General features: G+C 40.1%; 1 protein-coding gene across 1 annotated transcript in view; it reads left to right on the top strand.

Moving 5' to 3' along the window:
• Nucleotides 1-14,374, top strand: part of LIX1 (limb and CNS expressed 1) — a 66,054-nt gene that overhangs the window by 29,229 nt on the left and 22,451 nt on the right. The window contains exon 2 of the mRNA XM_061424461.1: nt 1,240-1,403. Coding sequence (XP_061280445.1) covers nt 1,240-1,403 — 164 coding nt within the window. The remainder of the gene's footprint in view (nt 1-1,239; nt 1,404-14,374) is intronic.

Raw genomic sequence — 14,374 nt, 5'->3', positions numbered from 1 at the left:
AGTGACTTGACTTTGAGGTAATATCCGTCCTTCAGCCCTGGAGAAGACATGATTGAAAGAAGGGTGGTTCTTTAAAGCAAGCTTTTAGGCTTTTCCTACAAAGAGGAAAAGCAAGTGCCAGGTAGGCAAAAACAACATATTTCCTATGCCACCTTCAAGTACATAGTGGGTTTTCTTGTGAAGATGGGTGTAACTTCTCTGAGGTCATAGTCCCAGAAATGAGAAATAGCCCGCTTGCAGGAACATTATAGGAATGCAGATTTCAGCTCACTCCCCAAAAGGACCTTTTTATAGTTAAAACCATTAGCATTTGAGACGGTCCCACCTTACAATGTGCCAAGGACCAGGTCCTTCCACATGTTCAGAATCAGGGCAGATGAGCAGCTGTCAGTGGAGCTGTGCAAGGAATTCAGGCATGGAGCAGTTTCGCCTGCGTGACCTATAGGGTCTCCTTTGCCTCTACAATTCTATTATCCTTGTTAATTTCCACAATTCAATTTGCAGTAGAGGATAAACAAACCAACCTAATTTGATCTGGAACTTCTGCAGGCTATCACAGGTCATTTAATCCAAAACACATGGCTGTGGCCATTACTATGTTTTCTGAAGTCATCTAACAGACGTGGTCCTTAACAAGGTTTCCATGTTATTAGTTTCACTCAGAGTTTGTTTCCCCGCCCCCAGCCTCTTGCTTATTACACAATTGCTTTCATTCTCTTTTAGATTAGGGTGGAGAGGAGCATGAAAGAGTTTTCTTCTCTCTGCTTTTCTCCTCTTAAATCTTAAAATAGGTGAGTTCCAATGAAAGTTTCATTGCTTGTATTTTTACCTTTGAATTTAGCTTTCCCTTTGCAGGTCTAAGGATCTATGAGAAATGGGATTCATGGATAAATCATAGCTCTGGACAGAATTTTTAAGGAAAATTGTCAAAGAAGGAAGAGATTTTTAATTTGATATCAAAAATTAAATTGTAATTGTAACAGACTGCAATGTCATTAGAATTATGGTGCCAAACCCCTTCAGACATGCTCATGAAAAATTAAACAGTTTTGTGCTAAATAGTATTTGCCTCTTTCACAACTGAAAGGACTCCACCCCCACCCCACCAGAACATACACATACTCTGTTTTCCTTACACTGGAAATGACATGTTACATGATCCAACCCACAAATAAAATATTGTTTTTGCCAGGGTTATATCCACCCTTAATTACTGATTATTTTTCTTGTCTTTTTCAGTGAATGTTGTGTCGATGTTACAGGAATTTTGGGAAAGCAAGCAGCAGCGGAGGGCTGCGTTCCCGAGTGAAGGTGTGGTGGTCTACGAGTCGCTGCCATCTCCTGGGCCACCCTATGTGAGTTATGTGACCCTCCCAGGAGGAAGCTGTTTTGGCAATTTTCAGGTAAGAAACCATAAACTGATCAGTGAAAGTTGATGGAGATAACATAGAGTAAGCCTTTTTATAAAATGGTAACATCGTTAAGTTTTCTTGGTTGTAATGAAAAAAACAGTTGTGCCATATTCCATTACATAAGAGAAAAATTGGTCAGAGGTTCTGGCTTTTAAATTGAGTAGTTTTTAATTAGGGTGCTATCCCCTGATATTGCTTTGTGGAAAATTAATTTTATAGCATTTTATTTGCCTGATAGCTGCTCCCTTTTCCCTCAAACATTTTGGAATAAGCCTTAGAGAACAAAGGAACTTGGGCAAAGTCCTTCCATCAGGGCCTTTCCATCAGTAGGAAATCTTCACGTTCATGAAATTTGTAATCAAATAGTAATCAATCTACTATACACCAGAGCATGAACCTACAGCAAAGGCTGAGAGTCACAGGGCTGGGTTCAAGGCACCTGTGCTAATCCCAAGTTCTGTTCTGAATACCTGTAGACCTTGGGGAAACGCTTATGTATTTCCCTGACTTTGAGATAGGGAGTAGTACCCATGCGGTTGGTTGGGAGTCATATGAGATATACATGCAACGTGTTTATCTGGTTATAGAGGTATTCTAAGTATTGTTCTGATCATTAGTATAAAGATTCTTCCAGTTGGTTAATTCTTTATTATGTTTATGAAAGGGGTATAAATGATGATACATTTCTAGCTGTACCCCTAGATGGTTTGTACAAACAATCAGCATCAGATTATCCAGTGTGTGCAACAAATACTCATTGAGTGACTAGGAAATACCAAGCACTGGGCCAAGTAATGAGGATATATGGTCCATACTTGGAGGAAAGAAATGTATAAAAAAAGTTATAGTAATTACATCATTATATTCAAGGGTCAATGAAGGCATAAAGGTAAGAACTTCTCAGTTTACCAATTACTTTTGTAAATAGCCCTTTGGTGCAGTGAACTTTCTTAATTTTCGATAGCTGGCAAAAATGCCTCAATTGTAGTTTATGGACAATGTGAAACTCAGAAGAACTCAACTTCCCCTCTTAGTTTTGACAACTAAGAAGTTCAGAGGCAAGATTTCAGTGTATCTGTTTGTGGTATAAATCTATAAAACTCTGCATCATGTAATTTTTAGGACTAATCACATACTTGATATTATTTATATTTCTACTTTTACTCTCCCTTTGAACTCAGTGTGCCTCACTCATTTTATTTCATCCGGTTACCATGTATCTGTTTTATATTATTTCAAATCCTTTGTGGAGTGAAGGGAAGATGTAGTTTAATAAATAGACCCACAACCCTATGTCTGCCTAGGGAAAGTCAAAAAAGAATTCACAGGAAGCAATCACAAACGGAGATGTGCAATTGAGGGTGTCTTTGCCAATTGGTGAAGGCAAGATGACATTCTCAGCCTAGCGAACAGAGTGTACACAGGCATGGAATGAGAGAACCACAGGCATTTTCGGAATGTGAGGAGCCTAAGTGTGTCTGTGGCAATGAAATGGTAGATGGTTAGGCTCTCACATCAAGCTGTAAGTGTCTTCATGCTTCGCAATGAAGAATAGGTTTTATTCTATATAAAATCAAAACCCTTGAAAGATTCTGAGCAGGTGCAAGATATATTCAAACATGTTTCAGAAGACTTACTCTGACAGTAGCATGGGGTAATTTTAAAGAATTGCTTTCAAAACTTTGGACACTGCCAGCCAGTGGGGTCTTGCCTTCTTCTGCCCTGAGCTGTGGTCAGCAGTAGATTTTTACATCTGTCTAGTGAAAGTGAATTGCCTGATGAGGATGATTTGAAAGTGGTCTAGAAGCTTTAGAACAGAACTTGATGTAACCCTAGACACTTAGGCATGAATGAGGGACAGGGGAGGGGAAAGAAAGGCAGCGACTGAGAAGAGGATTCTCTAATCCTTGTGAGTCTGCGGGTCCATCGCTGAGCATGCAAGGTGAAGGCTGCCCACTCATACAGAGCTTGAATCAGACTTCCATTCAGGGGAGGCCTCCTAAGAAAACAGACCTACTCAGCCACAGAGCAAGGTCTTGCCAGCTGCTTAAATAATCTGGGTTTTATTTTTTTGTCCACGAATGTCAAAATCTAAAGATCACCAAACATTTGAAGAAAAGCAAAAGAAAAAAGGCAAACAAATAAAAGAACAGAAACAATTCAAACAGCAGAGTACCTAAAAGAGTATTACAAAAAGTATCTTCAGAAAATTATGAAAAGATAAATATCCCTAAAGTAGCTATAAAAAAAGAAGCAAGCAGGAAAACAGGAAATTTAAAATGTCATTGCCAGATTGGAACAATAAAATAAAAAAGTGAGTAAATAGATAAGTAGACATAGTCAGACTTTATTTTTGGGGGCTCCAAAATCACTGCAGATGGTGACTGCAGCCACAAAATTAAAAGATGCTTACTCCTTGGAAGGAAAGTTATGACCAACCTAGATAGCATATTCAAAAGCAGAGCATTACTTTGCCAACAAAGGTTCGTCTAGTCAAGGCTATGGTTTTTCCTGTGGTCATGTATGGATCTGAGAGTTGGACTGTGAAGAAGGCTGAGCGCCGAAGAATTGATGCCTTTGAACTGTGGTGTTGGAGAAGACTCTTGAGAGTCCTTTGGACTGCAAGGAGATCCAACCGGTCCATTCTGAAGGAGATCAGCCCTGGGATTTCTTTGGAGGGAATGATGCTAAAGCTGAAACTCCAGTACTTTGGCCACCTCATGCGAAGAGTTGACTCAGTGGAGAGGACTCTGATGCTGGGAGGGATTGGGGGCAGGAGGAGAAGGGGATGATGGAGGATGAGATGGCTGGATGGCATCACTGACTTCATGGATGTGAGTCTGGGTGAACTACGGGAGTTGGTGATGAACAGGGAGGCCTGGCGTGCTGCGATTCATGGGGTCACAAAGAGTCGGACACGACTGAGTGACTGAACTGAACTGAACTGAGACATAGATCACAGACAAACTGATAAAGGATAACAAAGTAAAAACTAAATAACAAAGTAAATTTTCTGGAACTTAGAGCAAAGAGACAAAGAGATGGAAAAAAGACAGGACAGGAAACGTGGGACTAATCCTGGAGGTAAACATTCATCTAATAAGAGTTCTGCTACTGCTAAGTCACTTCAGTCGTGTCCGACTCTGTGCAACCCCATAGATGGCAGCCCACCAGGCTCCTCCATCCATGAGATTTGCCAGGCAAGAGTACTAGAGTGGGGTGCCATTGCCTTCTCCCAATAAGAGTTCTAGAAAGAGACAAAGGAAATAAGGGGACGAAACAAATACTAAGAAATAAATACAAAGAAGAATCTGTATTAATACAAAGAAATACAAAGAAAATTTCTTTGACTTAAAGCAGCACAGATTTTCATATTGAAATAGCCCACTATATTCCAAGCAAGTTCATAACAAAAGTTACACAGCTCTGTGACTGCATGAGACTTAGGGACAGCATTCTGTTCATGGATCAAAGGACTTTCGTCATTGATTTCACTGTTTGCGGGGATTTTGATTTCTTTTAAGGTAGATTGGATTTATATGTAGGATACCTTTGGGGGATCTGATATAAAATAGGGCCCAAACTGGCAAACCTGGTCAACAAAATCAAAAACTATATCTTTGAAAAGATAAATAAGAAAGACATTTGTGAGTGTGACCTACTTATGAAGTTCTATCGCCACCTTCTCTTCATGTCTAAACCCTGCCTGCCTTCCCAGACTTCACTCAGATAGCACGTTCTCCATGAATTTTCCCTGAATCTTCCTATTAGAAGTCTCTACCTCCTCTGATTTTCCAAAGCAGTTATCCTTGTTTCTCTTCTAGTATTTAATGTTTTTTTACCTTACGCTACTTATGGGGCTTCCCCGTAGGCTCAGTGGTAGAGAATTTGCCTACAATGCAGGAGACTTGAGTTCAATCCCTGGGTCAGGAAGATCCCTGGAGAAGGAAATGGCAACCCACTCCAGTGTTCTTGCCTGGAAAATCCCATGGACAGAGGAGCCTGGTGGGCTACAACCTATAGGGTCACAAAGGAGTGGGACATGACTTAGTGACCAAACAGCAACAACAGCTACTTATGTGCATGTTCGGTCTCTAGAATACAACGTAAGTGCCCCAGGGACAGAGTCTCTATCCTTATATCGCTAAAACGTCAAGTACTGTGTTTTGCATATAGTAAGTGCCTAATAAATGTTATTGAAAAGGAAAAAAGTGATAGTTGCTCAGTCGTGTCTGACTCTTTGCAACCTCATAAACTGTAGCCCAACCAGGCTCCCCTGTCCATGGAATTCTCCAGACAAGAATACTGGAGTGGGTAGCTATTCCCTTCTCCAGGGACTCTTCCCAACCCAGGAATCAAATTCAGGTCTCCCGCATTGCAGGCAGATTCTTTACCATTTGAACCACCAGGGAAGTTGAATGAATAACTAAATGATGAATAACAAATCAAAAAAATCAATGAAGTTTATATTTGTCCTTTTTTAGAATATTATCACTATTGACTGATATACAAAACAGTATATACTACTATATACAACATAAAACATCAACTAAGGTATTTCACCTAACTCTGCAAGATGGTGGGCTAGGAAGGAAAAATCAGTAACATTAAAATCAGCTGATATCATTGTGTTCCTGTCTGTGATTAGTTTGTAAAATGGATTAATTTTAACTTATTGATTTAAGAAAAAGCCTTCTAATTCTCTCTGACTTTCATTTATGCAAAGTAACTTTTCCTCCACCCACAATCTCACATAACCAATATTTGGCCATACTCACACCCAGGGATGTGTTATGTTTGTTCATATGTAATAACTACATTTATTATAATGTACTTAGAATATAATACATTTGACAGATCTGTGAATAGATCTAGAGGATGTAAGTCTAAGAAATTTTAATGTTTTGTTTTTGTATTTGCTGCCTTGAGAACTATGAATTTCCCAATCATCCCATAAATTTCTATCCCAAATGGTAAGACTTTCCACATGTAGTAAATTTACCATCTTCCTTGTGGTCTCTAAAAAATAGGAAACAAAATTTTAAAAACTGAACTCTTCAGCAAGGTGGCCTCTTGGTGATTTCTCTGATCATTTCAGGGTTTCCTTTTCCTTATGTTTAAACCATCATATTTTAAGGTTCTCAGGAGGATTGTTAACATCCTTGCTTTAAAAGATCCAGAATTTCCTGAATCAAATATGTTTTGAAAATGTGCTTGGGTGATTGGCTGCCAAATCTTAACCCATTTGGCTCCCAAAAATGTGATTTGAGAAAGGAAAACCAGGAAGGAAAAAAGAGAAAAAGAAAATTTCTCCAAAACCAATGTCCGTACACTTTTCTTGGTTCTTCAGAGACCATCTTAAATGCTATTTTCACCACATAACATTTCATCATATTTTTGCCAGCAGTTGGTCTGTGAGAGCCTACATGCTCATTCCTGCAATGCCTCTCACATAATCAAATGTCACCCTTGTGCATTGCAAATCATTTCACTGTGGATTATTAACGCCAAGACCATGTGCTGGGACATGGAGAAATCATTATGCCAGCAGTAGCCTTCTTACTGAGCCATGGACGTCACTTCCAATGGTGCCAAGTAATTGAAAATACTTGAAGTGGAGTATGGGACTGGATTGCAGGATTAATCCTTCTGGTTCATGAAAGCTCTAAGAGATTACGCCCATTCATTCTTTAGAAAAGCGGTATTCAGACTGAGCTTAGTCTTCTGATTAATCAAAGGAAAGCAGTCAAAAGGCTCTGGTGGACACAAACCACTGGTTTTATGAAAAGAAACCTCCCACTGAAGTAAATGGGAGGCTTGTGTCCAAGAAGACTAATTGAAGAATTTTCAGTTAGTTTTTATGCCACAACCCCCTAAAAAACAGAGCCAGAGGGAGATAAATCAACCATAAATCTGTCTTTTAACCATGTCTTCATAAACGACTTCGGTATAGAAAAAGAGAAGTGAAAATATGAGTTGTTTTTGAATTTCTAAACAATAAAAAGAACAATCTATTGTTACTCAACTATTTTCTTTTAGAAAGTTATACTGAAACACATTAGTGCTTATTGTCTTTTATAAAAGAAACTGTCTTCTAATACTGCAGGCATTGAGTATGAATTCATGCATTTTGGATGTATTCTCTCCATGCCATTTTTGTCTAGGCAGTTAATCCTTCCCTAGCCACATATCATGACCATGAAAACTTGCAATAATTTCCATTTTTTACAATAAGAGCAACACAAGAGCCATCAGCTCAACGTCTGGCTCCCCTCTTGATGAACTCAGAAGGAAAGCCACTCATTGTTTCAGCAGCTGTTTTTGTTTCCAAATCCAAAAGGGGGAACTTAATTGAGTATTTTCTCTTATTTTATATTTTGATTAAAAGTTTTGTGATTCAAGTTTTTGTTTTCAAGCCAGTGACATAGGCTTCCCTATAGTCTGCTAGAATGATTTGGGTTAGTGCATTTTATTCTTATTTGGAATAAAAAGTAAAAACTCTTTTGAGTATAATACTACACCATGTGATTATTTATGTATATGAGTTTTGATCGTATAAAAAATATATCCCCTGGCTAAAACATTGATGTGATAGTTTAATTTATTTGACGTTTAGAACACTAATTCACTACGGTACCATACTTTTTTTTCACCTATTTTGTGGTACTTGGGCTTTTTGTATCATGCCAAGCACCATATAAAATTGAAACATTTAATATTTCCATAAAAATATGTTGATTGATTTGTTTCTTTTCTTTTCATTTTCAACCGGTATATGGCACGTGTAGCAAGGTCACACAGTTGGGAGAAGTGGGAAAACACTCAGAGCAGATGAGTTTCTTCCAAAGCACTGTCTCTGAGAGGCCTTCCATTTTCATGCTAGTTGGTTTTCACACCAAAGCCTTTGCCTGGAAAGACTACTCTTCTACAGCCAGTCACCTGGAAAAACTACTTTTCCAAGGTACATACTACCCAAAAGAAGGATAGGTATGTTTCATTTGTTTTAGTTACTTTTAGGGCTATAGTATCTCTAGTCCACACCCCTCCCCAAAAGTATATATGATGAAATTAAGGCTCAAAAAGAGTGAAAGGAGCACCTAAAAGCACACTTCTACATCAGCAGGACTAGGATTCAAGTCCTCCCCTGACTCTAGCACATGTGCTTGACTCCATGCCACCACCCATAAAGAAGGCTGAGCGCCAAAGAGTTGATGCTTTCAAACTGATGCTGGAGAAGACTCTTGAGAGTCTCTTGGACAGGAAGGAGATCAAACCAGTCAATCCCTAAAGGAAATCAACCCTGATTTTTCATTGGAAGGACTGATGCTGAAGCTTCAATACTTTGGCCATGGGATGTGAAAAGCTGACTCACTGGGGAAAAAAAAAAACCCTGATGCTGGGAAAGATTGAGGGCAGAGGAGAAGAGGGCAACAGAGAATGAGACGGTTGGGTGACATCAGTGACTGAATAAGCATGAGTTTGGGCAAACTCTGGGAGATAGTGAAGAGCAGGAAGCCTGGCATGCTGCAGTCCATGGGGTCGCATAGAGTTCGACATGACAGCAACTGAACAACAACATTTTTAAGGCAATAAACGCACTTTACTATCAGATATAAAACATATTTTAGACTTTCATAGGTTGCATGATTCTTATTTTTGTTCTAAAGTATTAGATCACAATGAACTAAGTTTATAAAATTAAGTTTTTTCCCAAGAGAGAAGGACTAGGAGAAAATTTGATTAATTCCTAGTCATGGCTAAATGGAATTGTAATGTTCTCTTTTTACTGATTATTAAATAAGGCCTAGCCTTAACATTCCATGCTCCAAAGAAAGATTTAGTTCCTGCCATGAAATTGAGACTACTGCCTTGCACTAATTCTGTTTTAATGTCAACTATTACTGTCTGAAATCAGCCACGACCTCTTCTTTGTCACTGGATGTGTATACCTTGACGCAGACGCACGACGTGCTATGCAATGTAACTTAACTTCTAAAGGAGGTATTTCCTGGTAGAAATCTCCACAGGAAAGCATCCTGTTTGGCAACTAATGAGACTCAAAGATAGGAAGATTAGTTAAAACCCCTTCCCATTTGAAAGTCATATGTCAGCTAATGATCCAGGCTTTAATGGCTTGCCTGTGAAACTGGAAGTGAGTATTGTTTTAATGAGACCTGGTTATCACCCAGAACTCTTTGCTGACTTTTCATCAAGCAAAGTGAACAGAGATAGTTATTGCTGTTCCTAATAGAACCTCCACATATAGTGAAAGATAATGCTTGGGGAAAGGCTCCAGGTAAATTGACTCGGGACAATCTCCAGAGGGACAATCCCCAGCCTTTGCTGTTAAACTTGAGGAAGATGCTCACAGTCTTAGGAGTTGCTGAGTGAGGAAGAAAGGCTGACTTCACCTTTCCCCACTCCATCCCTGCATCTCTCTCCACACAATCAGAGCCAAGTCCTTTTACATCAAAGCAACTGTAAAAATAAACCAAAACTTTGAGCTCTGATCAATCCATCTTGTCTTCACCTTAACTTGAAAAAAAAGAATAAGAAGAAAAGAAAAAAGGGAAAAGAAAAAAAACCTCCAGGAGCCAAGCACAACATGGTTTTGTAATAGTTGCCAGGGACCTGGGTCTAGGTATGTGTGTAGAATAGCGTTTGCAGCAGAGGTAAAGGAGGAGGAGGCCAGGTGGTTTATATTATAAAAATAACATTCTGACCCACCATGTGCGTGAAACGTTTCTTTCAGTTGACAGGAACTGGGTGAGTTTTCCCTGAAAATTGGACTCCCAGACCAGCCCCTCCCCCACAGCTAGCAAAAACCATTGCCCGCCCACCCCCCGCCCCTCACCCCATTCCCAGCACACACAGAGCTCCAAATTGTTCCCAATGTATTTACAGCCAGCCTGACCTATGGGGGAAGAGACACCATATTAACTTGGGTGATTGAGTCTTAACGGTTGCCCTTTTTCTCATCACCATCTGGGAAGGAAAAAAAAAAAAAAAGCTAATATATCCACAATTAGATAAATTGGAGCATATGCACATGTTCATGCTTAGACCAGGGCAGTCGAGGTCTTAAAGAACTGAAAGGGGGACAATTAGCATCAGGGCCTGGTTTGTGTGGCATTCTTTGTGCTGATGGCTTGCTGTCAGGATGAAACCGAGGTGTTGGTGACACTGACCAGAGCTGGCAGGCCGTACACACAAACTCTGCAAGTCGCTTGCTGAGACTTGGACTCGGAGTCATACCAGCAAATGCCCCCCACCACCTGAATGACAGGCTTGACAGCCTAAAGAATCTGGGCAAGAATTCTCACCTCGCACAGAGTCCGTTTATTTGGTTTTGCCACCTGCAAAGCCCCAGCTTGGGAGAGCCCCTTGGGTCCGACGTGCTATTGAGCAAAGGCCACTAAATAACACTGACCTGCTGTTGGCCCCAGAGAAGATGGCGTCTTCAGCTCCGAGTCTACATGTAGACACAGTCTGTCAAATGTATAATACACGACGGGTCTTTTGCAAAAAACCTGCTCCTTAACAACCACTTTTCAGCTCCTCAGCCACCACTGGTAGGCACAGAATAAAGTGTACCTAACTTGATTTGGGATCTGCACACTTTTATTTTTCTTGATGTCTTTAAAATGCAAATGTGAAAAATTCTAAAAAGTCTATTGTTTAAAATGGAGAAAAGTCACTTATATTGATATATTTCCACAGACTTTCTTTTGAAAGCCCTATAGTTGGGGTGTATGGACAGAAAAATATCAGTATCCAGAAACAGTCACTCAATACATGTTCTAATACAAAGCATGGGAAAAACTGTTAATAAAATGAGGAATACTAGGAGAGTTAATATTCAGAATATAAACTGTGTCATCCTGGCTGGAAAATGTTTCTGTGAGTAGTAATGCACTTATAATAATTTCAATTTTTATTGTTATCAATAATTAACAATAAAACTAGTATCTTATTAGGCATTTCTATGTTTATAATATGTACATGACTGCTAAAATTTTATTTCAATGAATTTTAAAAATTTCTGTACATCCTAAAAAAATGGACTAACTACCATTTTATTTCAGGACAGCCCACTGACTGTCCTGTTTATTTATTAAACCAATAAATCTTGGTTTAATTTTTCTGTTGTATAGTATGACACATGGAAAATTATCATGATGAAATAAGAACTGCTGAGTAAAAAGGAATATTGAGACTTGAGTTAAGTTAGAAGAGCCTATATACTTCCTAAAGGCTTAATTTTAGAAGAATAGTCATAAATGATTTTTTTTTCAACCTGAATGCTGCTGTCCCTAACTTTTGTGTAAAAGTAATTTCTCTAGTGAGAAATTAGGCTGTTTCATGTTAGCAGAGGTGGATATACTACTGCGATATTGAGATTGATAACGACATATATATTTGGTTTGGCCCCTGCCCAACAGCCCCTGACACCCCTAGGATTTCCTAAGTCATAAGAGTGATAAAGGTATCTTTTAGTATTCATAACAAATAAAGGGTTATACCACACCTGAGTTTATGTTAATGAAGTGGCTTTTGGGGAAGCTCATAGTGATGGCGCCTGGTTGCTAGGAGAATCAGCCATATAATGAGAAGTTTACAATTTTCAGCCCCGACCTCTGACCTGATAAGGGAGAGGAGCCAAAGATTGATTTATGCACTAGTGGCCAAAGATTTCGTCAATCACGTCAATCATGAAGACTCCATACAAGTCCTAAATGGTGGGATTCAGACAGCTTCTAGGTTGGTGGTGCTGGGAGAAGGTGTGGAAGCACAGAGTCCTTCCACACACACCTCACTCTATGCATCTTTCTCTGACTGTTCCTGAGTTGTATCCTTTTATAACAAATCAATAATCTAGTAGGGAACTAATTTTTATGAGTTCTCTGAACTGTTCTAGCAAATGATGGATGCTGAGGAAGGAGTTGTAGGAGTCTGTCATTTTTAGCAGTTTGGTCAGAAACACAGGGCACAGCCTGGACTTGTGTGATTGGCGTCTGAAGTGGGGTCATCTGGTAGGACAGAGCCATCTATGGAATCTGATGCTATCTCCAGGTGGACAGTTTCAGAATTGAGTTAAACTGTAGCATACCCAACCTAGACAGCATATTAAATTAAAGCAGAGACATCACTTTGTCAACAAAGGTCCATCTAGTCAAGGCTTTGGTTTTTCCAGTGGTCATGTATGGATGTGAGAGTTGGACCGAAGAATTGACGCTTTTGAACTGTGGTGTTGGAGAAGACTCTTGAGAGTCCCTTGGACTACAAGGAGATCCAACCAGTCCATCCTAAAGGAAATCAGTCCTGGGTGTTCATTGGAAGGACTGATGTTGAAGCTGCAATTCCAATACTTTGGCCACCTGATGCGAAGAGCTGACTCATTGGAAAAGACCCTGATCCTGGGAAAGATTGAGGGCAGGCAGAGAAGGGGATGACAGAGGATGAGATGGTTGGATGGCATCACCGACTCAATGGACATGAGTTTGTGTGGACTCTGGGAGTTGGTGATGGACAGGGAGGCCTGGCATGCTGCAGTTCATGGGGTCTCAAAGAGTCAGACATGACTGAGTGACTGAACTGAACTGAACTGTAGCATACCCAGCTGGCACAAGAGAGTTAGTTGGTGTGAAGAGGAAAACCCCACATACAGTGCTGACCAGAGACTGTTCTCCCTCTCAACCATGAAGCCAGTGAAACTTCTGCTGCATAGGTTACTTCAAATCACAGGCCAGTTTTTAAAATGTGTGATTTCTTATTGCTTGTCTCATACAAAATCCCTCAAACTGTGTAAGCTTCAGGTGCCACACAAAACCTGGTTCCGCCTCTGCTGATTAGAAATGAGACACAGAACGGACAGAAGCTAGAGCAGCATTCCTCTAAGGATAGTCCTGGATCCACCTGCCTCAGAATCACTTGGGAAGCTTGTCAAAATGCAGACCCCAACTGCAGTCCATCTGAAGAGACTCTGACTGGGAATGTGCATGTTATCAAGTTCCCCAGGTGATCTTACGATGAAAACTAAAGGTTTCGAATTTTTGGTTTGGACTGCTAGCTGAGGCTTAGCAATGGTCTTTATAACATACCCTGTGGGCTCCTAGTAGCTTGTCAATGATCTCACATCCAAAATAAAATAAAGAGCCAGAAGGAGCTGGTCTTGAGAGAATTTCTCATCCGGTGGAGCCGGAGAAGTTTAATTTAAATGACTTTTTGCTCTTGAAGGGTTACCAAATATATCTTAAAGTTGTTGAGGTAAAACCCTTAAAATTTGTGTGGTAAAACTCTCAAGTCTCTTGGCTCCATTCTTAACCAAGGGAACAATTCCAGACAGCACAAGAAAATTCTAACATGGACTGACAGTTGATCTCCTGTTCTAGTCACAGCTGGTCTTTCTCCATTTTCCTTATCCCTACAGTCCAGGTGAAGAAAAGAACCAAAAGGACATAGGAGAGAAGATGATATTAATATAATTGTTAGCACATGCCTGCATCACTGAGGACAATTTCTTGAGACACTACACTACTTCTTCCTTGGCCTTTTCTTTTAAAAGGAGTTGAGTTCATCATGTGGGAATGGGAGGAGATATTCTTGGAATCTTATGTCAAAACAATCCACAGAGTACCAAGTATTTAGCTTGGGCTAAAGTATGACTTCCCTGGTGGCTCAGATGGTAAAGCGTCTGCCTACAATGCGGGAGACCTGGGTTCGATCCCTGGGTTGGGAAGATCTCCTGGAGAAGGAAATGGCAACCCACTCCAGTACTGTTGCTTGGAAAATCCCATGGACAGAGGAGCCTGGTAGGCTACAGTCCATGGGGTCACAAAGAGTCGGACACTACAGAGCGACTTCACTCACTCAAAGTACTATCTATACTGATTTGGGGAATGCTGGGAGAGTTTAGCCAAATTATATCTCTTCTCTATTCCAAGGTGGGTGACCATTTCTGC

Source organism: Bos javanicus, chromosome 7 (genome assembly GCF_032452875.1).
Source record: "Bos javanicus breed banteng chromosome 7, ARS-OSU_banteng_1.0, whole genome shotgun sequence".
Classification (NCBI taxonomy): domain Eukaryota; kingdom Metazoa; phylum Chordata; class Mammalia; order Artiodactyla; family Bovidae; genus Bos; species Bos javanicus.
This window is presented reverse-complemented; position numbering and strand designations above follow the sequence as displayed.